The sequence below is a fragment of the Sciurus carolinensis genome, chromosome 5, assembly GCF_902686445.1.
Source record: "Sciurus carolinensis chromosome 5, mSciCar1.2, whole genome shotgun sequence".
NCBI classification, from domain to species: Eukaryota; Metazoa; Chordata; class Mammalia; order Rodentia; family Sciuridae; genus Sciurus; species Sciurus carolinensis.
The window spans coordinates 18,331,595-18,356,945 of NC_062217.1; the positions used below are offsets into that span (position 1 = coordinate 18,331,595).

The 25,351-nt window shown below is 33.8% G+C and overlaps 1 protein-coding gene across 3 annotated transcripts in view; it reads right to left on the bottom strand.

Annotated features, from left to right (window-relative positions):
- Positions 1 to 25,351, bottom strand: part of Gpc5 (glypican 5) — a 1,347,364-nt gene that overhangs the window by 1,004,186 nt on the left and 317,827 nt on the right. For all 3 annotated transcript variants that reach the window (XM_047554610.1, XM_047554611.1, XM_047554613.1), the window contains exon 5: positions 22,520 to 22,645. In XM_047554610.1, coding sequence (XP_047410566.1) covers positions 22,520 to 22,645 — 126 coding nt within the window. The remainder of the gene's footprint in view (positions 1 to 22,519; positions 22,646 to 25,351) is intronic.

Sequence of the window (25,351 nt, forward strand, 5' to 3'; positions counted from 1 at the left end):
CACAGAGCTACAATATGATAAAATTGGATGCCTTTGATTATATCTGATTCCACATACTACCTTTTATTCATTCTGTCTGTGTGATGCTTTCCTAAAGAATGTCTTATAAATAAGTTTAAACTTGTTTAGTTAGTCTTAAACCAAGTAAGCAGCCTCTTTTTTCTGTCAAATACCTTATACTTATTACCACAATATGGCAAGTGCTCTGTTAGTTTGACTTTTTAGGTACGCCTACTTTAAACTGGGAGTCAGGGTTGGACAAGTAAATTTAACTTCAAATGATAAGAACCATCCTCTTTTTAAAAAAAAAAAATATTTTTAGTTGTCAATGGACCTTTATTTTGTATTTATATACAGTGCTAAGAATCGAACCCAGTACATCACACATGCTTAGGTAAGTGCTCTACCACTAAGCTAAGACCCCAGCCCAGAACCATCCTCTTTTTGATAAGGATACTTCCTTATGCAAGTCAGTGGTACATCAGGCTGAAAAAAAAAAAAAAAAAACTAGCATCACTTTTAGATTAACAAGGATAAAGGAAGTATCCTTATAAAGAGAATAGCAAGCTCTAAGTCACAGGGCAAGTATATAAGAAATTCTGAAGTAATTGAGCATAAAGCACAGACAGTAGGTGTTAAAGGACAGTAAGTGAAGTTTAAGACACATTTAGGTAAACACTAGCCTCAGGGGTCAAGCAAAGAAAATTGAAGTTCATCTCAACTTCTGAAATGGCAGGCATTGGAGAATTTATTAATTAGAACAATTCAATGTTCGTACTTATATTTTTGGAAAAACACTGTGTAAGGAGTATTAGGATGCAATAGAGAGCTAAATGTGTGACCAGGAAGGCAGGGATGAGTGAGAATTCAGATTAATAGAGAAAGAATGGAGATGGGAATAAGAGGAGATGGTCTAGAAACTACTTAAGTGCAGAAGAGCAAGACCACTTCCAGAATCTTTGGTTTGAATGCTCAATTTAACTTTTGCTTTAGATACAAATTTCATTTAACTGGCTACTCGGATGAATGTAATAATACACGCATTGCATGGATTCCTAAAGATTTTGCTCTAGGTTTCCCTGAAAGATGTTGTGAAAAGAACAAATGTTATCAGTGTGGCCACCTAGTGAGTTGTTTTATAGCTAAGGCACATTTTTGTTTTTTAAGAATTCTGAAAATCCTTTATGAAAATTTTGCATATGAGAATTTGTGGACTCTGATGAAATAAGGTTGATATTTGAGAAAGTTCTTTGAGCTGTCTTTAGAGAAGTGTTGGTCCAGGGATTGAAGGAAAGCAAATAGAACTTCAGGTTCCTGTCTAAGATCTAAATTTACTCAAAATCCAGATCAATCTTACATCATTACATCAAGGTAATTTTTTAATTAATATATGAGCAATTTTGTACATAACCTGGAAACCTAAGACATTAACAAATTTACAAGGCTTTTATAGAATATAACTGTCCTTATGTATCTAAGTAATGAGTCAACAGAATTAGTTCTGGAATTGAGCACTGACATTTCTATAATCATTTGTCCTTTTCAAAAAGCATGGATTCACCTGTTCACATGACTTCACATTAAATGAGCTTCTCTGCATATGGGAAGATGAAGAAGGTAACAGTTTTGCCTCAGATCACAACACTCCCAAGCACAATAGCATAATCAAGAATAGAAGAAGGCAACTTCTTTATTTCTTCAATGAATGCTAGTTGAAAAAAGTAAAAAAAAAAAATCCAAAAGAATACAAAAAGAAAAAAAAAAAAACACAAGCAATAGTTTTGTTGTGGACAACAAACTATTTTCATTAAATGCTAATTAGGAACACAGAGCATAACTCTTAAATTAAAATGACAAATAATCAAAATGTCTTGATTCAATGTTATCCAGTAAAGAAAGCAATATTGATGGGGAGGAGGAAGAAAGCAAATCCCTAAAAATGAAAAGGAAAGGATGTGATTGTTTAGAGGTTAATAAATTATGCACAGTCCTGAGGGTTAAAGGTTAGCAGGAAGGGCTTTAAAAGCAATTTTATTAGGCAGTTATACATTACAATGTTAAATAGGTGTGTGTTGGCAGGATCTAAAAGGAGCTTTTGAAGGATCATGAAAAGAGATTTAATTATTTTCTGATGGTGGCATGATGCTTGGCAATGGGTTGAGATTTGAACCATAAATTGGACTTCAACACTGTCTCATTATGTGGGTCAGACTACAGACACTTGAAAAATATTCATACTTACAGTGCACACATACGTGCTGTTTTTGAATGAAAAATTACACAAGTTATGTTCATATCCATTCATTTAGTTGCTCATCACTGACGTGTGTGATTTATTAGGGACTGGCACTGAAGCGTAACAGTGGAAATAACATGAGCTCTGGCATCCGATTTCCAGTGTTTGCTCTGCTACTTGCTACTGATAGGATCATGAGTTAGTGACTTAATATCTCCAATCCTTGCTTTCTTTTTCTCCTTAATAGGGTTGTTGTAAGGAGATAAAACAAAGAACTTAGTATATCTAGGCTTCGAGGAAGTAGTAATGTTCTCTAATTAACTAAACACCATCCCAATATTGACATGGAGACTGTCTCCTCAAACCCTACAGGGTTGTATAAACAAGCAAAGCCACATGAAATTAAATTCTAGTTTATTGCGTCTGCTCCTCTTATCTGCATAAATATTCCAGAAAGTAGGGTTCTAGCTACCCATGATCCCAGTTTCACTTTGCCACAAACGTATCTAAATTATACTTAGGTGAAACCTGGAACTCTCAATCATGAAACATCTAGTGACAGACATCTGAGCAATTGATTAAAATATGTCTAAGGTAAATGCCATCCCAGAGGTGTATACCAAGTGTATGCAACCTGAGAGAAAGAAAGGATCAGTTGATCAAGTCTTAGAAAGAGGCAACATTAAATCTTGATTTTGAAAGACTGAGAATGAAAAAAATCAATAAGACAGAAATGCTTACTGCAACCCACAAAGATATGAGGGGCATATTTGGTATTCCTGAACTGGAGATCTGTGGGAGAGAGTAGAAAAAGATAGGTCTAGAGATGCAGAAAAAATTTTCATACTCTGAAGGGTAAGCACTGAGACATTTTAAGTAATAATCACCTGGGTGGAGAAATTATCACAAGGAAGGATGGAGTAAAAATGCAAGTGAATGAAATAAAAATGTCTCATAAAAATCCAGAGAGAGTGGGAAATGAAGGACTGTGTGAAACAGGAATGGTCACAAAAGGGAGGGACATAATTGAAAATTAAACTCCAGTCAGTGTTTTCTACCTCTGTACATATTTTCAGATCCATGTACTTGTAGAGAGTCACATGTTAAAGCAATTTGCAACTGGACAAATAGAAATGCTACATTAGTTACAACCCAAATGGTAGAGAAGTATTGAGTGTGAGAAAATAACTTCATTTAGTTTCATGTTTGGCAGTCAGATGTGCAACATAATTTTTTTCTGAAATTTATATAGATTTTAAAATTTTATTTACTTAGAGCTAACAGTATACACCTGTGCATCAGCCTTTGAAGAATATCTTTGTAGGCTACTGCAGACCATAGAATATACCAGAATGAGCATGTTGAAAACTTGTATTACAATAAGATAAATGGAAAATGTTGCAGGAAACACACATTTCCCCATATGACTATTAAACATTAAGCTTTATAGACTAGAATGTGCTCTTCTCCTCATACCACATCTGCGGTCTTCCTTCGGGGAAGAGAAGTCCACTTCAATGAGCGGTGGCAACACCGTTCATTGGCTGCCTCTTTCATACTGAGGACTAGGATCAGTAAGGTTGAGCACAGCGGGTCCTTTGGGAGTAATCAGTTGATGGAAGCCCCCTTCCTTTTGTATAATCTAAGAAATTAATTTAAGAACACCATTTTGAAACATCTTTTCTTCCCATTTTTATGGATACATTACAGTTGTATATAATGGTGGAATTTGTCAATACATATTCCTACGTGCACACAATATAATTTGGCTAATTTCATTCCCTCAGATTTCCCCTTTCCATCCCATCTTCCTCCCCTGGTCCCTTTCCTTTATTCTACTAGTCTACCTTCAATTTCTGTAAGATCTTTAAGTACATAAATAATTTAAAATATTACATATTTTTATATATACTAAAACACAGGCAATAATCTGGATGTTTCTCAACTTTTCATCATTGGGTTGAAGTATCTGTAACTTGACTTACATTTCTTAACCCTTTCAACTTAATCTCCCATGACTTCTTTGCTCCCACCTTCTATCAACCCTCAAACTCCACCCCATAAACATATCACTCTCTCCTTCAACCAGAACTCTCTCTCCATTGTATACTGGTACTCCCCCTACAGCTGATATCTTCTTCACATGGAAAACTCTTCTCTTTCCTTACCCTTTTCCTTTTAACTGCATCCAGCTCCTACCAACCCTGCAGATCTCTGTGAAATGATTAAACCCTGCTAAATCACTTTCCCTAGAAGTGTCTGATTGCTGATGTAGTTTTATGGGGAAGTGCTTTAAGAGGAATGAAAATGAGAGAAACAAGATAGAGCAGGTGACAAAAGTTGTAACAAATGGGGGTTGTGGGTGTCAACTGACATCTAATGTCCTCTGGTTCTACCAGGAAGCAATAAAACAGAAACTGCAACATAGAGTTCATTCCACCTGAAGGCTCTGTGGCTGTTCTCATGGAGCTCGGTCATTGCCTGAAGACTAGAATCTGGGGAGGGAGACTGAAAGTGGATTCAACCAGGAGGTGATTCTGTGGATAAAGTACAGGCCATGAGATGTAGTCAACCAATGTTTCCAGTAGTCGGGTGATGGGTGTGTGGCAGGTCAATGGGAAAGTGGGGACTGAAGAACCAACAATGGCTACTACAATCCCTTACTGATGCTGACTTCCAGGTGCCTCTCCCAATATACTCCCATAGCACCCTCTGCTGCACTGTCCCATGACCCACAGGAAGTGATTCCCAGGGTGGCAAGGATCACTACTATGTGTTATTAATGCTCTCTGGTCTACAGCCTCACACGTGGTAAGCACCCAATAAAGATTGGTTAATATTCAACTGAAAGTTAAAGTCCCATAACAGAAATTTTTCCATAGGAAATTTCTTTTGAAGCAGTATACACTCTAAAAGTCAAGTTATTCGTACTTGTTTGTATGCAGTTAAAAATCATCTGCTTCACTGAGATGGAGAAAAGAGAAAGATTCTTGATGTTCACATGCATTTTGTAAGAACCCTCTGGACAGGTATGGTTTCACCCTATATTATACCACCCATAAGTTGCTCGTTAGTTTCTTTGAATGAAAAATTAAACATTTGTTTTGTTGGTGAAAGCTTCAGGAAGCTGAATAGTTTGTCATTGGGCTGTTACAAAACTTTCAGAGAGGAAAGCAAAGCATTTGCAAGTAAAATGAACAGGAAACTGCTAATTAGGAATCCCAAAACAACAATACATTTTCCCAGGAATAGCATTTTTAAAAAGGTAAGTAATAATAAAAATAATAATAAAGTCTGTGGGTGAATAGTTCCCAAAAGATACACATGAGAAAGCATAAGTGACATTAGTATGAGTTCTAATGGATTGGGTCTGCATATGCATTATTAGGCTTTCTGTGTTGAATTGGACAGAGTCCCAAGGAGAAGCTGACTTGCATGTCTGCATGAATAAATTCCTAATTAGCTGTCCAGTCCTGAAGCTTTTACATTGCACAAATAGCTTGATTGCTGGTCTGGCCTAGGCAAGAAATTTCAGCCAAAGAATACTTAAAAATTGTAGAACCGAATGTTATTGAAAACATCATGTTTAAAACAGAAATCTTTATCCCAAATGCCTACACTTAAAATTATATATAAACATTCAAACTTCTTTAGAGACAGTTTTTTTCAATCCTAAGATTTCTTTTAAGTGAAATAACCATTATTAATAATCCATGAATTTTCCTTCCAGATTTTTCTTCAGTTGCTATACTAAGAATAGGTAGAACTGATCTCTACCTTATATTTATTTTCAGTTACTGAGCAGTCTATTATGACCAGTATTTAGAAACCCCAAAGCAGTCATTATTATGCAAAATTCAATCTATTATATTTTGTATATGTTTATAAGAGAATGGTGATTTTAAAACACTTCACCTCTTGAGCTCTGTTAAAGATCCAAATGTGTTTAAATAATTAATTTCCATTGGCAATACTAAATAGCTAAGGAGGATGCGATCAATGCTTTTCTTCCGGAAATAGGCAATACTTAAAATTCCATCTATGTTGAAGGCTTCCTCCATTTGAAATACAAAATTCATTTTGTAGAAGGTGCTCTGTATAACAAAATAGAATTCTATTATAGACCAAAACTACTCTAAAATCTTCATCCAAATGAGAATCTCAGCATTTTTTTTTTTTTTACGGTATCAGCATTCTTTTTATTTTCAGTACAAGTATGTGTTAGACAGTCTAATATTTGGAAAGATCCTGGGTCTTTAGGAGTAGAAAAGCAGTACAATAATGAACACTTTTGTTCTTATTTTTATATTTGCAAAATGGTGAAACTAAGATTTCAGCTGAGGTTTATATGATCCCCAGAATTCTGTGTACTTTCTACTATACTACTATTGTTCAATTTCAGCAAAAAATATTAACAAGTTATCTTAATTTTATTGACTAATTAACACCCATGGGAATGCATAGATATACAATATTATTTGTCATATCATGAAATCTGAACTCCTTGTGATGCAAATGTATTCATTCCTAATTCTTTAAAAAACTAAAATCTTAGGGGGGAAAACAATAATTATTTAAAAAAGTAATTGTGTGCTCAAAGATAGGCTTCTAAGACCTGAAAGATCATCATCATCTGTGTCTTGTTAAGACACAGAATCTAGAACCCAACTCCTAACATTTCTGATTTACTAGAGGTCAGAGTTTGGGAACTGAGACTCAGGGAACCACATGTTGGGAACTACTGCATGTAAAGTTTAGGAAATAAAAATATATTTAAGAGTCATAAGATCTTAAATTTTTTTCCATTTTCTCCTTCAAGTAGTAACACATTGCATTTCTCCTGAAGATCTTTATGTAATTGACATTTCCATTAATCATCTTTATTCTTCACTAATGAATTAGATGACATACAACACACTTATGTTATTGACTAATTAAAGTTAAAAAAGAATCTTGTAAAGGAAAAGTAGAGTAATAAATGAAAATAAGGCAAACCAACACTCAAATTTCAGACGATAGAGGCAAATGTATAAACACTCATACACTACACAACTGCATTCCTGAGTGTATGGTTTTATATTAGGAAAATAAGATCAAAAGTAATTATTTCTATGTAATTTCCAAATGCCATAACTTGTGTTTTCAATATCTGGTTAACGTATTTAAAAAAAAAAATTATACCACCCCTATTTTCACTACACTCCAGTACTAGTCAATTTCTAAGATTATGACACATTTTACTCTAAAAAGTCATATCCTGATAGACCCAGGTGTTCCAATATAAAACTACAGGAACTCTAACTTAAAAAAAAGACCAGAAAAGCCATCACCAGGGATGAAGCGTTCTCCTTATCCTCAGTCAACTCCAGTATGGTATTAGAACCACAGTGTTTTGGTTTTGTCCCACAGGGATTGACAGAGCCGTTTTTAGTCAGTCCTAGCCTACCCTTTTCTACAATCACCAAGCTACTGGTTTGACATTCGGTGCAGCGAACACCTACATTCTTTAAGTTCTATGCAATCCATTTCTCAAATAATTATAAATTGGACATTGAAAAACATTTAAAAATTTGTTATTTGCTTTAATGTTATTTGCCAATTTGCTTGAATTGTATTTAAAATGCACGGACATTTCAATATATTGTTCTTAAGCAAGACATCTTTCTGCATTTAATACAAGCAATCTTCCCATCACATAACATATATGATTTTATTTTAAATTGTTTTTTAAGTACATGGTAAAAAATTATGAATGTACACATAAAAATGATCAATTATTCCTCACACACATATCATCCAGCTCTCTTATTCCATAGCTATTTCATATCACTACCTATAAGGCTACCTCTTTTTAAAAATTGAAGTTATTATCAATTATTAAAGTATACCATAATTATTTGCCTATTAAAGAACATTTTGATCATTCCTACCTTATATAAGCTAGTGTAAACTATGTTTAATGATTTTTACATGTGAAATAGGTGATTCAAATGTCATGTGCCTTTCAAATACTGAAATATGTTGCCCAATTGTCCTCTGAAAATACAGAAATAATTTTACTTTCTATAGGGATCTTGAAATACCTTTTCCTTCATGCCTTGGACAAATGCCGTGAATGTTAAAATTTAATGATATTTGCCATCATAATAAGTGAAAAAAATAGTTATTGGGTTTTTATCAAATTGCATTTATTTGATTTATTGGAAATTATTTAATTTGGTTTGTGTAGGGGCAAAGGGAAATTTCCTCTATGTCTTCTGAACGTTTGCTGGAATAAACTGAGAAAGACAGTTTAATTGGAGAAAAGGTACACAAATTTATTATGTGCATGGAGACAATCACATAGTGTAATTAAACACTAGCCCAAGGTGATTCAGAAACTTATATCCCCCTTTTTCTGTCGGGGATGGGGAGAATAGGAATGTATGCGATACTTAGTGGGCAGTAAATGACTTTTAGGGGAATCCAATGGACTTGGGAAATGCACAATGTCTGGGACAAAGGCTATTTAGCCTGCAGAATAGGCACTGGCTTTAAAATTACTCTCTTTGGAATAATGAATGGAACCTAAATAGAAAATAATAGTGTGTGACAAAGTCTATCCAGGTATGTTGATCAATTTCAGTCTTTCTTCCTGTTTACTCTGCTCTGATTAATTTCCTGGCAGAAAATTAAATAAATTAAAAAATGCCTCTTGTAAATAGGGGTTTCTATAACTTGGATGTTTGTCTCCCACCAAATGCATGTTGAAATTGCCATGTAACTGTATTAAGAGATAGAACTGTTAAGAGGTGATTAGGCCAAAAGGGTTCTGCCCTTGTGGGTAGGATTAATTCCACTGTAAATGAGAGAATTTGCCCCCTTTCCTTTGACCCTCCTGCTATGTGATGTCTGCTATGTGAAGATACAGAAAGAATGCCCTCCCAGATACCAGTATTCTAATCGTGGACTTTTCAACCTCTAGAGCTGTAAGGAAATAAATTTATTTTCTTCATAATTTAGCCAGTCTCAGATATTTTGGTATAAAAATGGAAAACAAAACAAAAGTTCTGAGTGACGGGAGCATCTAATGTTCTACTGAGGTGATTCTGGATGGGCTCTGGATGGGACTGGTCACCAGGAAGACAAGTCATGATTAGAAACTTGGAACCTTCAGCCTTACCCCTGATGCTTCAAGGAGTAGAGCCTCCATAAAAATCCCAGAAGTACAGAGATCTAAGAGTTTCCAGGTTCCAGAGCATATGGAGGTGCTGGGCAGGCAGGGTGGCCCAGAGAGCTGCAGAAGACCACTCTCCTTCCCCCATATATTGTTCAAAGCATTTCTTCCATTTGACTGTTCCTGGATTACATCTTTTAAAATAAATGGATAAAAGTAAGTAAAGTGTTTCCCTAAGTTCTGTAAGTTATTCTAGCAAATGATTGAATTCAAGAATGGGTTTGTGAAGACCTTGCAATTTGTAGCCAAGTCATATAGAAGCTGTGGGTAACAGGGGACCTACTACTTTTGATTGGCATCTGTTGTGGGACCAAGCCCTTAACCCCAGGGGTCTGTGATAATTCTGATTATATCAGACTGAAAAGAATTGTAGGACATGAAGTTAGTGTCTGAAGAGCACTGGAGAATCTTGTAGTATGGGACAAACCCCTATATTTAGTCACTGAAGTTTTCTGTATTGACTGTGAGCATGAAGAAAAAAAAAAAGTTTGTTTTTCCTTACCTAACAGTTTGAAAATTTCAGTGACCTCTCAAAGTGCCTAGAGTGAAATCCAGACTTGTTCCCTGGCTCATGTGATCCAACGTTTGCTCCATCTACAATCTCATTGCAGATAATCAACCTCATTCTGCTCTGCACATGCTGATCTCCCTTCTGCTCCTCAGACAGATGAAGCATGATGTTCTCTGTAGTTGGAAAACTCAGATATTCCCTTATGTTCAGTTTAAATGTGATAGAGAAGTTTTCCCTGGATACCTAATCTAACATAGCTCCTCCTTCACCCCCACTCCAGAACATCAGTCCCACAAGAGTGCAATCTGACACCTTGTTCATCATGCAGAAGAACATTACTTATGATGAGTAATTTTATTCAGTAACTCATTTGAACTACTGTACTCAGTAGTTTGGTCAAATAACAGTCTCAATGTCACTATGAAGATTCATATTTAGGTTTGATTATCATTTATATTACTAGACATGGATTAAAGAATATTACTCTCCATAATGTGGGTGGGCCTCATCCAGATCAGCTAAATGTCTTTAGAGAAAAGACAAAGGTCCCCAGAAAATAAAGAAATTCTACCTCTAAACTGTCTTTAGACTCAACACAGAGCCTTAGTGGAATTTCTAGACTACCAACCTTCCCTGAAGATTTTGGAGTATCCAGGCCCTGCAATTACATAATCCAGTTCCTTAAAATAACTCCCTCCATCTCTCTGTCTATCTCTCTAGTTAGCTAGCCAGCTAAATGATAGTTTTATTTGAAATAAAATAAGCTAAACTCATTTATGCTAAACTCTTATGATTTACTACATCAAAAAAATCTATACTCTGTCTAGAATAACTCAAAACTATCCACATATATACGCATATATATGTATTTATAAATTGTTTAAATCATAAATGTCCCCTAAAAGGCCATATGGTAAAAACTTGATCCACAGAGTGTGAGACTGGGAGGAGTCAGAACCTACCTTTAAGAGGCGGGGCCTTGTGAGAGGTGTTCAGGTCATTGGGGGTATGCCCATGAAGGGGACAGTGGCAACCCAGCTCCTTTAGCCCCTTCCCTCCTTCCCTTGTTCACTTCCCGCCATGAGGTGAGTGGTTTAGCTCTGCCATTTGCTTCCCCCCAGATGGGTGTTAATCATGAACTCAAAGCTCCGAAACTGTGAGCCAAAGTGAACTTTTTCCATTTTACATTGATTTATCTCAGCTACCTGTTTCAGTGATGGAAAGCTCACTAACTCAGTGTGTGTGTGTGTATAGCAATGCATATGTATAAGAATATAGATGTATATAAATACGCATATATATCCACATGTAAATAACAAAAAAGATTTCAGAATGATGGGAGAGAATTAATCACGGTCCTGTGAGAGAGGAATGGGGCAGTCATTTTTCTGGATATCAATAACTAATACACTACCTCACATTACTACATGGCAAGTCCTCTGACTCTGGGTGTCTGATTCATCTCGTAGCACTTTCTACCCCACAGAGAATCATCACTTACCTCTGTAAACATATGTATTTCAATACGATAAGCATGAAGTCAAATTCAATAGTCATGACACAATTCCAAACCAACAGTTCCATATACATTTTAATACTTAGCAATACTTTGTATATTTAAATATGTCAGGCTCATTAGACACATTTAAAGTGACTGTATTCATTTTGTATCAAACAAAAATATATTATACATAGGAAGTTAGTTTAAGAAATTGGTTCATGTAATTACAGGGGCTGAATACTCTAAAATCTTCAGGAAAGGTCAATAGGCTAGGTTTTTATTAAATACAAAATATGTTAAACATGTTTATTCTAACTTCTTATTGATATAATGATTCAATCAATGCATCTTAAAATGTCTAGACTATACCTAGAATAAATAATAATGACCAATATTTAATCCATTCATATACTTGATTGCATTTAATAAATTAAAATGAATATATTTGGAACATCACACATGCTATATTAACAGCTGATAAGCTAGCAGTAAGTCTTTATTAGGCAGAAGAGTTTTTTTGCTATCAAAAGTGTTTCAAATGGGGTCTAGAAATGGACCAATTCAGGTACAGGTTTTCTGAGGCAGATAAAGGGAACTTGAGTGTCATAGACATTTCATAAAATAGAAAGATGTATTTTCTAATAGTAAAAATAATAGTCATATTATGTAAAAAAATTAAGCACTATGCTGAAGTGAGAAGAAATCAGATTTTTATTTGTATATCCCCTTCTGCTAACCATTGTTTAGAGCTTTCTTTGTACAGAATGAACTGATTTTTTAGGCTTCTTTCCAAATGTGAGATCCATTTCCTTCATGATTCTAAGACTCTTGAGTTTCTTATTCATTATCTCAAATAATTTTAACATCCACCCTCTATAACTACTCTCATATACAATTGATTAAAGATGGAACTTCGAAAGTGGATTTGTATTCATCTGCTGCCCTAAGAATACAAATAAATAAAAATATCTCCTCATTTCAGAGTAGTCATGGGAAAATAATATTTTTAAAATGAAATATATAATTATACTACTTATCCAAGCCAAAACATACCATAGTACAAATGTTACACTTTTTAATGTATAATTAATCTCAAATCTGATTTTGTGAAACTCTTTTAAACAATATCTATTGTTTATTGATTTATTTGCCTATTTATTTATTTTGAGAAATGTGTCAGAAAACAAGCATTTGGCTAGTTAGGCAATCAAATGTGCTGATAATTGATAAGTTATTTTTAGAAATCAAATGAGAATACACTGGAGTCTATTTGAAGAAGTTTTAGTAAATGACTATTCTTTTTCCATCTCTATTCTAGTATTTTACTTTAAAATGTAATTAATCATTCTCTGATAAATTTTCTACACTATAATGTTGAAATGCAGGAGCTAATAATCAAAGAAAAAATATTTACATCCCTTTTACTGACAAGGTAATCACTTTTCAGGCAGAAGCCCAATATGAAAACAAATGCTAAATAAGAAGCTGCTCTGACTGCAGTAAAGCTTGGCATCCTGCAGTCTGGAAGTCACAATCTATGGAACTGTGATGAAATCCATACCCCCAGAGATAACAACTTCTGTGCTAAACAGACGGGTAAAGGTCCTGTAGGTTTCCACTCCAGTGAATTTTCATCTAGTTGTCTTATACCTTTTATTTCCCTCTGTTCAATGCCTGGTGCAAGCATGTACCAAGTTAAAAATAGTCCACTTGTACTGGGTCAGCATGGGGAGAAACTGAGCAGGCACTCGGTGATGGCCACCATTCAACCTCATTGTATTCTAGGAACTCTGTTTACAACACACAATTGCACAGTGGCAGTATTTGATGAACTTTTAAGATAGATTTTCCCTACTTCTAGCCCCAATGAGATAAACTCCTGGTATATTAATAAGGGATTATCTCTTACTCCAACCCCAAGTCCCTAACATTAATTTTTATTATCTCATAAACTAACCTTCACACATCATTTTTTCCCCAATGGGAGTCTTCTGATCCAAGATAGAACCCACCTGTAAAGAGAGATGTTCAGTACAATAAAGTAAATGGATGTATCTTGTTTAATCATAACATGATTTAAAAGTTGTTGGACGTATACTATGTGATAGCTAGCATTCTAAATTGTTTATGTGAATAATTCATTTAATTATCAAATATTAGGTAGGCATTGGTTCAGTCACATTTTAAAAAGGAGGAAACTCATACAATTAAAGGTTAATGAATGTGCCTATATTTACATTGGTAGTAAGTGGCTAATCTTTATTGAGAACCTTGGTACCTTGACTCTTGAACCAACGAGTTTAATTAGCTTTCTGAATGGATAGGTATACTATAATGAATGAGAGAAGGCTTAATTCTAAATAGTCAGGACATGACCATGAAGCTGAAATAAAAAGTGGAGAGAAGGAGAAAATAATATAAAAGATGATACACAAATGGAAATAATGTATAGATGCCACTAAACTTGGAGCATTTCATTCGAGAATATATTTGCTCCCAATCTCTTTCTTGCTTCCAAGTTTTTGATTAAAATTATATCTGGTCTTAAACATTTTGTAAACTAATCATACCTGAATTTGTTCAGGATCTGTCTCCTCTACATCCTGATCTATATAGGAGACAGGCATATGTTTTTCTTTTCTATCACTGTAACCCAAAGTCTAGATCAGTGACAGTGTAGATACCCAACAAAGTTGATTTTATTATGCCTTCCTATATTTTTATATTTATTGTTTTCTTATAGACTTTTCAAACACATGCCAAATACACAGCAAATACTATAGCAAACATCCCTAGACCATCTTATAGCCTCAATGATTAACCACACAGAAAACCTTGTTTCTTATGGAGTATGACTCTCTTCCCCCCATTCGCTGAATTATTTAGAAGCATTCTCAGACATCATCTCATCTCATCCATAAATATTTCAGAGAAGTTATTTTACATGAAAGAATGGAGACACATATCACATATTGCTTCTTGCACGACCACTGTGATCTTACAATATGTATAATCAGAAAAATGATAAATTACACTCCATTTATGTATGATTTATCAAAATTTATAAATTTCTTCTACTGTCATGTGCAACTAATTAAAACAAATTCAAAAAATTTTAAAAAGGAAAGAATGGGAAAACTGAAAAAAATTTTTTTTAAATCTCCTAAATCAAATGGAATGTCTCTTTTACATAAAAAGTTTTGGGATTTTATGTCTTTTTTTATTTCAGAGTCTTCTTTGTCATGTACATATTGCGAATATGTTTTCTATACATTTTTAGATTCCAAATTCCTTAAAAATTAGGACAATATATTTCATAACTTTATGTTCCAAAGTCTAACACAGTATCTTGAATATGGAATCCAGTTTTCTGCCTACCCCCACTACTTCCAAATACACATAAAAGAATGCAAAAATAGTGCTCTGTTTCCATCCCAGCTGAGAACAAGACAATAGATGGCGCCTTCTCCCTCACTCTCCACAGGGAGGTTCTAGACATGAAAAGCAAATGACAAAACCATGGTTTCAAGTCTTGCAGCTTGACATTCATATTCAGTATATAAAATGATAGATGTTGAAAAAGTCAAACGGGAGAACTGATTTGAAGAAAGTTGGTCAGACTGCCATGGCATTCCCTCATTTGTTCATCCTAAGTGAAAGAGATTTGAGGAATCCTTAGAGCTGGAAGGATCCAAAGACCTGTAGTAGACTTGTGGCTGAACTTGGAAGGAAGGAAGGAAGGAAGGAAGGAAGGAAGGAAGGAAGGAAGGAAGGAAGGAAGAGAAGGAAGGAAGGAAAGAAGGAAGGAAGGAAAGAAGGAAAGAAGGTAGGTGGGACACCAGCAGAAAGAAGGGCAAAGTTTCTGTAGTCCAAAACAGACCATGTGGGAGAAAAAGAACCCACCAAAACATCTTAGCAGAAAGTGACCAAAGGCTTACCATCAGAGGAAGAAGTGCAGGGCAGAGGCATTATCTTATGCCCTCAAAAACCCTAGAGCAACTCTTAACACCTGCCAAAAGAGGCATAAAAGAGAAATCAAGAAAGTTTCTGTCAAAAGAGCATTCTTTTGCCTCTTCTCTCTCATTCTTACTTCATTATTTCTCCAATCCAAACCCTCTAGTTCCAAACTTCCCAACTTGAAATGGGGGAGACAGAAATGCTGGCTGGAGGATGGGAAGAGTTCTTCCCCTACTACAGATCTCCTAGACTTAACAGTAGCTAACCAGAAGAAAAACAAAGAATTAAATGAATGTCAGACTTTTGATTATTATATTGAATTGGATCCATTCATTACAGAATTTAACTTCATAAGATTAATCAATAACCAAAGATCAGTTAGAAACTAACAGTGACCAAAAATATTCTGCGAACTGTACATGATTCCATTCTATTGACAAATAGTCTTCTAGTAGATTCAGTGGCCCAGTTTCTATTTTCACCTTTCTGAGTATAGACCTTTGAGTGTGATGATTATATACTTAACAAGAGACAAGTGATTGGGCCCGGGGTTATAGCTCAATGGTAGAGCACTTGCCTAGCCTGTGTGAGGCCCAGTTTCAATCCACAGTATCAGCTAAAAAAAAAAAAAAAAAAAAAAAAATTACCATTCCAATAAAAAAAAAGATTAAAAAGAAATGCCTAAGTTTAGAAGATCGGATAACATGCAATTATTGACCAATTAATGTAGAATTTCAGAAAAGACCAAAATGTGAATATTAGCCTAAGAAAGATGGATTATTTCCTAGGTTTCAACAGTAGTTAAAAATGTCAGGACTTGTAACAAAGTTGATAAATGTACATCCCCTTGCTAACATCTCCTACATTATTGGCTATAGGCCCAAACCATGGGATAGCTAATTCAGGGATTACCATTTAAATGAAAATTATCTGCCAAGAAAGTTTTCTATAGTTAGGCTGAGGGAGGCCTACAGTTGTACATAGTGCATATTCATTGTCCTTCCGATTTACTTTATGTTCATTCCAAAGCTCATAGATCAGTTGCACCTGTATTTGTCCAGTTGGACGTAGAGTGCAGACTCTGCAATGTGATGATTCCAACAGTCCCTTTTAATATCTCTAAAACCACACTTTTCATTTCTGCCACGAGGAACTGAAGTGTCTCTATTCTTCCCTTACTGAAGACCATAAACTCAGACTTCCTGCTTTGGTCAGGCATTCGCACTTTTATTCACCCCCAATCCCAGTGCTTCATGATTATTATTTTTTTTTTTTTTTAGGGAAAATCCCAGCCCCAATGTTTTTAGTTCAAAACTGTTGATATTAGTAGTGTTTTCTAGACTTTGGTTTCACAAAAATATCAATGGAAGTACATTCTATGTACATTCTATACGTATCTTAAAGTTAAATCAGAAAACAAAAACAAAAACAAAACAAAAAAACAAAAAAAAACACCTCACCATTCGAAGTTAGCCACCGGTAGAAACCTTTATGATTCAGTTTATTCTTCCTTTCAGACACCCAACTTCACTTTAGAGGCAGATATTAACCACCAAAGTGTTCTCATCAAACCACTTCTCAAAGCACCAAATCTTACTTCTCACTAACACTTATAAAGATTCCATTTCCTCATTGTCGTCTTATCTTCAGAAAAATTACTCAGAGATATTCAATGACATTAACCATTTTTAGCCTCTCAGATAATACAGGCATTCTATTCTAAAATAAATTGCAGCAGATAAAAAGAAAGAAAATATATAGCATATAAAGGCAAAAGGAATTATAATGGCTTCACTGTATTTAGGAGCAAAAATAAAACACAAATAAAGGGACTTATTTCTCTAGGACTCAAGATAATGTGGGAGTTTGGAAAGTTGTATATACAGTTACATGGGGAAAATAATTTAGTTGAAAATTATTCTGTGAATAGTGGGAATTTCAAGCTTCAGTAGTGGTAATTTCATTGCTGGGAAATGAAAGAAAACACTGTGAATCACATTTTTTTGAGTAACTTCTAATTTTGGACCAAATATGATGGGGCATAGATATAAAAACAACAATGATTATTGGGAAGGTTTTACTCAACAATATTAGAAAACCTGATTGGAAGGTAGAATGTGAAAGTAAAACAAATAGGAAGCAGATGGTGTTTAAGATGTGAAAAACGTATTGCTTTTACACAGAAAACACAGTGGAAGCGACTAGTTGTTACATTAATAAAACAGAACAATCTTGAGACCTGATTCTTCTTAAAATGAAATTCTAACATTTGAAAACTAGACCACATGTTTAAAAAGGAAAAACAAAATTGAATGCTGTCAGATCAGGAAGAAAGAAAAAAAAAAAGTTTGAAAATAAGGTAGCATTCAAGATAGAGAATAGGTAAAAAGGGAGAAAAGAGAAATTGAAAAAACAAAAGTGACCAGGAAATATGTCACTACATGGGCAGAGTGGAAACTGATAATGGAAGTACAAAATTTCAGAGAGTTCTAAGTTTTTCTGTTTTCATTCAATTATAATCATTTGAGAAAAAGTATCACCTTATAAAAGCTAAACAGAAGTAGATTATGAAGGAAGCATTCAGGAACATTAACTAAATCAAGAACAAGTGGAAATACTGTGACATTAATTTTATAAGAGTACTTAACAGCTATTGACTAGTTGAAGAGTTGTTGTGGAGATCATAAATTCCTGGCGATTGAAGGAGAATTACTAGATTATCTGTCTATTAATCAAAAGGGAAAAGGAAGTCCTAGTAATTAAGGAGCTGTCACCTAGACTTCAATGCCCAGAAAGAGGAATACAAATCATGGAACAATCAATTTGCAATCACTGAGAACTGAGGGCAAAGGAGGGACTGTCATGTCTTTCAGAGAACAATTTCCTTTCATGATGAAGAGACAGGAGGGTTTGATAAGAGGGACCTTAAGATATGAAGACTGCGGATTTCAGTAACAAATTTCCATCTTAAATCAGACATTGTTTGAACTGTTGACCTCAGTGTTGCCGTACAGGATATGTCTAATTCAGTCTTTAAAAATTAAACTTGCTTTATACACTATCAATATTTGAGATGTTTTCATCTACAAGCACAAAAGAATTTCACCTCTTTTGATGAGCACATCAGTGATTTCCCCCCCTTTTACAGGACTGTAATGATATTGAAAGAGTCTCTGTGGTTCTCCTCCTCTTTGAGGCAGCACATCTGTGCACATAAATAATCTTATCAACCACCTCCTAAAAAATGCCTGCAGGAGAAGAGAGCTTGCCAAAATAATCACTCTGCTCTTATAATGAATGATAAACTCAATCTTGGCAACCAATTTTAGCCATTGATGTGCTTGGTATAATTTTTCCAGGATGAACTTCAGCATTATAACCCACCATAAAAAAGGAAAATAGTCTATATACATTCACTTGGTATCCATTTTCTCAAAATTGGATGGCATTATTTACCTTATCTAACTGTAGGTCTCTGAAATGAATATCTTATATGAGGATCACATTCAGCTTTTCACTCCTGCTCACTACTAAACTTCATTTTTTCTCAAGGAGAAAATGGTTAAAAATTTAATATTGCTACAGTCATCTGGATTCAACCTCATATAAGACTGTTCTTAGATAAATTCAGTAGTTCAAAATTGAAACATATCCATTACTGCTTTGACACAACAAGGTCACAAGTCATGAAAATTTGATTTAGTGGAAATTTAATGTATAAATAAATGGCACTATAAGTAATATTTTGTAACGAGATTTATAAAAAGAAAGAAAACAATAAGGGCCCATATAAAGACCCCCTTTTTGTATTGCTATAACACCATCTTCATTAAAAATAAATATGTACAAAAAACTTTAAAATTAAACTCCACCCCCAGGACTTTGTTCTAAATTTAGACTAACAATTTTCCTGCAACCTTCCAGAAATAGTCTCTGTATAACAAATATTTGCATCCATTTTATTTATTGAGACATGCTGGTAAAAATAGAAACAAAATGAATACCCCATTTGTGTACAATGAATCAAAATGCAGTCTGTAAAAAATAAAAATTAATTAAAAAAGATACTATCTTGTTGCTACTGTTTAGTTAAGAATTATTTGAAAACATAGCATAATAGCATTTATAAGTATGCATAATTTCTGACTGCTGCATAATATTTCACTGTGAATATAACATAATCAATCAACCAATGTATGGAATTTAGATTTTAGCATCAAGTTTGCACTGAAAAACATCTCATTGTAAATTTACAATAAGAATTGAGTCAAAAATGGAAGTATAACTAGTTAAACTTTCAAAAAGTCAAAGCAGACATGAAAGTTTTCTCAACATCAAATGAAAAAGAGATATAGCCCAATGAACTCTAGAGTATTCAAGTCTTGAAAGAATTAAATGAGATAATGCTTGTGAAACCCTTAGCTCACTGCTACAAAATAATTGGGGCTGAAACATGTTCATTTTGGAAGTAATCTAAGAAGGTAAAATGTGTCTGCATCTGTTGGCTATATACCAAGGGGAACAGGAATAGGTAGAGGACCCGTGACATAGCCATCAAAGTCAAAAAAAAAAAAAAAAAAAAAAAAAAAAAAACTGAAAGAAGGAAAAAATGTCCACCAAGAAATGGGATCAGAGATTTTATTTAAGCATAGATGGACTCCAAGTGAAGCTTGTTCACAGGAAGCTGGAATCTCTGTGCACTTAGAAGGGGCTAATAGACAGGAGGCCCATGTGTATAGGAAAGGAAAGGCATGAGCTTCCAGCCGGTCAGAATACCAACAACCAATCTTTTCTCTTATCAGAAATGGAGACAGTGTCCATGAAGAATTCTTGTAAATTTGTACTTTCTTTATTCGTAAACCACGAATGAGATCTTTAAAAATGTATTTTGTGGAAGAAAATATGATCTCAGAGTTGAAAATACTACCTCTCCAAAATGTTTTGTAAAAATCATGGACTTCTCCAGTAGTCTATCTTATCACATAAACCTCACACCAACTAGTAACAAAAGTATGGAACAAATTGAAACTAAAATTCTTATAGCTATAGATTTGGATGATGTAATGTATTTAATATAATATATGCTTACTTTTCATTAATGATTGTGGGATTCTCATTAGTCCCTATAGAAAAAAATTATTAATGCACATAAAATGTTCAACTACAATTTTAAAAGTATAAAACAAATTAGAAATTAATTACCCAAACCTAGTAGTAGAAATCATACTGACATAACTATTTTTAGAAGTAAAAGTCCCATGCATGCTATGACTACTCTCAGTAAAAGCAAAAGAAATATTTAAGAAATTCTTACATTCTAATGTCTAAGAAACACAATGAAATTATAGCACTAGCCATATTGGCCATATATTTTATTTAAACAAAAATCACATTTCTTGTCTTCAACAATCTTTTTCTGTGAACTTTAATACTCTCTACAAGCTATTCATATATCAACTGTAAAATAATTATTTAACATTTCAGGAATGTAACTTTTAATAATAATGAACATGATCTCCCAGAAATATGCAAACAGCTTTTATTATATAAATTGACACTAAACTTTATCTTATTATGTATTTATCATAGTGTTATGAATTAGATATGAGGTATTATAAGCTCATATGACATATGTCATATGGCTTTATCGACATTTTAATGTCATATGTCATATGTCATATAAGCCCTTATAAGCTCATATGATAGACAATGCAAGACTATTTGGAGGTGAAATAATGAGTAGATTTTGGAAGCTGTAACCTAATCAATGGATTAATCTACTTGATTGGTTAATAATTTGAGTAGATTATTAGGCAGTATGCAACTGTAGTGAGGAAGGGCATGACTAGAAGTAGGTCACTGGAGTTGTAACCTTGGGGGTGAAGTATCTTTTCCCTCTGCTTCCCAGCAGCTATGAGGTAAGCAGCTCTCCTTCCCACACACTCCTCCATGATGTTCTGCCTCACTCAGACAGGTAGCATTGGAGTTGGGCAATCATGGATCAAACTTCTGAAACCATGAGCCAAAATAAACTTCCCTTCCTCTAAGTTGTTCTTGTCAGGTATTTTGGTCACAGCAACAAAAAGCTGAATAACACACACTAAATTTATTTTGCTAAATAACACTTTAAATGAACTCACTGTTTTTCTGATAGCCGAATCACCTGTCTTCATAAAGAGTATGTGCATTTCTAAGTAATAAAGCATAACTAATCCTATATTCTTTTTTGTAGACTGTTCAAAAGAAGCACATTTTTAACAAATTTAAATCCAAAGTATACATATTAATGGATAAAGTATATAAATAAAAAGTATATTCTATTTTAGGCTTTAGAAATCCAAATATAAACACAAAGCCTCATTATCACACATTCTGTTGAAATTGCCAGCATTGGCAAATCAAAGGACTAGTTCCCAACCAATTTTATTGACCACAGAGGGAAAATTTAAGACTTTCTCAACTTGAGGGGATTATATGAGAGTATAATTAGTTATAGGAAGCAAAGGAAAAGAGTTGTCAAAGATATTCCACATAGGGAGGAACAAAGGTAAAAGTGAAATTTTACTCCTAAATTTCAAAACAATTGACAGATACAAATAAACAATGCCTCAAACAAATATACATAAAAGTACCCCCACTAATAAACATGCTTTCTCTATCTTGTTTTCTCACTCTATCTCTCTCAGACCACTCTAAGAAGAACACATTAAAACTGCTGAGGCACATTTCCATATATCAGTGAATTCTTGCCTTGTATTTACATTCTACTGAATTCTCTTATTTTCTAATTGTCATGAAATTAAACTCAAAAACTTTGATAAAATTATTGGAAGATAAGTCATACTTAAAGTAAAAATAGGATTGTTGTATAATTCACAAGTAGGAGGAAATGAAAAGAGAAATTTTCAATACACTACAGAATGTTGTATTTTTAAAATGTCAAAAAGAATCAGATTTTCTTTGAACACATTAAAGAGAAAGAGTTACTCTCTAACTTGTGTGGTTAAGTTAAAACTGAAGTAATCCATTCAAGATTCAGGAAAAGAAAGCAAGGATGAAAAGCAGTTATGTTTTCACAGACCACGACACATAAAATACCTTTTTACTAGATCTTCTCCATTCCAGCAGGGTAGCCCATCCACAGCAGCTAATTCATTAACACAAAGCTGGTCAGCCAAGCTGCCATAGAATGACCTGTACAGTCGAAGACTGTTGATAAATTCTCTGAAAGAACAAAGAAGTCAATTTAAATCCCCAAATCCATAACGGATGTTAACACAAATGACATATGATTGTGTATAAGGTTTAGAATGCAACATTTTTGTTTTCTCACTCATTTTCATATATTTCAGATACTTTTCTAACAACCAGGAACAAAATAACAAAATAGTATCCTGAAAAAAGAATACTAACATTCAAATTCATTCTTCGAATAAAAGTTTTCACTGGGTATGAATATTACATAATTCCAGGTGTGAATACTATATACCAGTGTTTGTTCTCTCTCTCTCTCTCTCTCTGCCCCCCCTCTCTCTTTCACACACACACACACACACCACACACACACACTCTTGTACCTTCATTAACCTCCCTAAAGTTCTCACTAGCTGCTGGCACCAAAACTCAGAGATACTAATTATTTTCTTTTCCATGAACAAAATGTCAGACGCTTACAACTTGCTAATTAATTGCTTACTGATTAAAAGTTTATTAGACTTTGGTTATCTTCCTATCTGGATCTTCTCTTTGGTATCTAAGAACATAAACTAATATGACACAAACTCCAGCTATACAAGATATTTCAGAATCACAAAAATGAAAGCAATAAAGTAATTGGAGGGCTTATTATTTAATATGTTAAGTGAGGCTTTTGTCTTCCCACACTACCTCCTGTCTCCCTATACATTATGGGAGAAAAAATGAATAAAAATCCAGGTTATAGTATTTTTAATTTAGGTCAAGACTTTTAAGTTTTAAAACAAAGGCTTTGAAGTACAAAGAACTTGAGTCTTCACATTTCAAAATATCAAGTCCTAAAGAGATCAGTTCTAAATTTTTTGACATAAGCAAATGTTCTAGAAAAAGAAATGACAATCCCTATCCTGTTACAGAGGAGATGTTCTCTACACTAGAAGAGAGGAACAGAAGGAAAAAATAACTTGAGAACTTCATGGGATAAGCAGTTGAAATGTATCAATTATGAAAATCAGAAAATTTCCCAAATCTAAAGAATGAAAGGGAAAATCAACTACAAGACTTACAGAACCCCAAATGTACAAAATTACAGCAGACCCACACCAAGGCACATTATAATAAGAATGACTAATATACACAATAGAGTTTTAAAGGCCATGAGAGAAAAATATTAAATTACATATTGAGGAAAGTAATTTGGATATCAACTAATTTCTCAACACAGACCCTCAATGCAAGGAGGTCCTGGAATAACATAATATCAAGCTCTAAAAAGAATATTGATGCCAACTGAGAATTTAATATCCATAAAAAATTAAGCTACAGATTGAAGATGAAACAAAAACCTTCTATGATAAATGAAAGTTAAAATAATTCATAACTAGAAAGCATGCACTACAGAACATCATCATCAAATATATTTCATGAGGAGGAAATGGAAAAAAAACGTGAAAACTAGCAAAGAGAGGAACTACACTAAAGGAATAGTCAAAGGAGAAACTAAATCAAATTAAAAACCAGAAATAAACCAAAATGACCAGGAATGCAAATCATATCTCAATAATAACCCTGAATGTTAATGATATAAACTCATCAATTAAAAAACAAAGACTGGCAGATTGGATTCAAAAATAAAATCCCAACAAAAAGCTGTCTTCAAGAGACTCACCTCCTAGGAAAAGACATCTACTGACTGAAGGTGAAAGATTGAGAAAAAACATATCACTGACATGGACTGCATAAATAAGCAGGGGTTTCCACTCTCATATCAGACAAAGTGGACTTCAAACCAAAGTTAGTTATAGGAATAAAGGATATTTCATACTGCATAAGGGAATCATACACCAACAAGACATAACAGTCCTAGATATATGCCCCAAACAATGGAGAATCTATGTACATGAAACAAACCCTTCACAATTTCAAGAATCAAATAGACCACAACACAATAATACTGGGTGACTTTAACACATCTCTCTCACCAATGGATAGATCTCTCAAACAAAAACTAAAAAAAGAAATTATAGAATTAAATAATACAATCAATATTTTAGACTTAATGAACATATATAAACTGTTTCATCCATCATTGAGCAAATACACTGTCTTCTCAGCAGCACAAAGATCCTTCTCTAAAACAGACCATATGTTATGCTACAAAGCAACTCTCAGAAAATACAAAAAAAAAAAAATAGAAATCCTACCCTGCATTCCATCAGATCATAATGGAATGAAATTATAAATCAATGATAAAATTAAAAATAGAAGCTATTCCAACATCTGGAGACTAAATAGCATACTATTGAATGAGTGGATAAAAGAAGACATCAAGGAGGAAATTAAAAAGTACTTAGCAGTAAATGAGAACACCGATACAACATATATCAAAATCTTTGGGACATTATGAAGGTAGTACTAAGAGGAAAGTTCATTACATTGAGCTAATACATTAAAAGAACAAGAAGTCAGCAAATAAATGATCTAACATTACATCTCAAAGTCCTAGAAAAAGAAGAACAAATCAACACCAAAATCAGCAGAAGACAGGAAATAATTAAAATCAGAACTGAAATCAATGAAATTGAAACAATTGAAAAAACTGACAAAACAAAAAATTGGTTCTTTGAGAAAAATAAATAAAATTGATAAACCATTAACCATACTAACAAAGAAAAAGAGAGAAAAAATGCAAATTACCAAAATTTGTGATGAAAAAGGAAACATCACAATGGATAC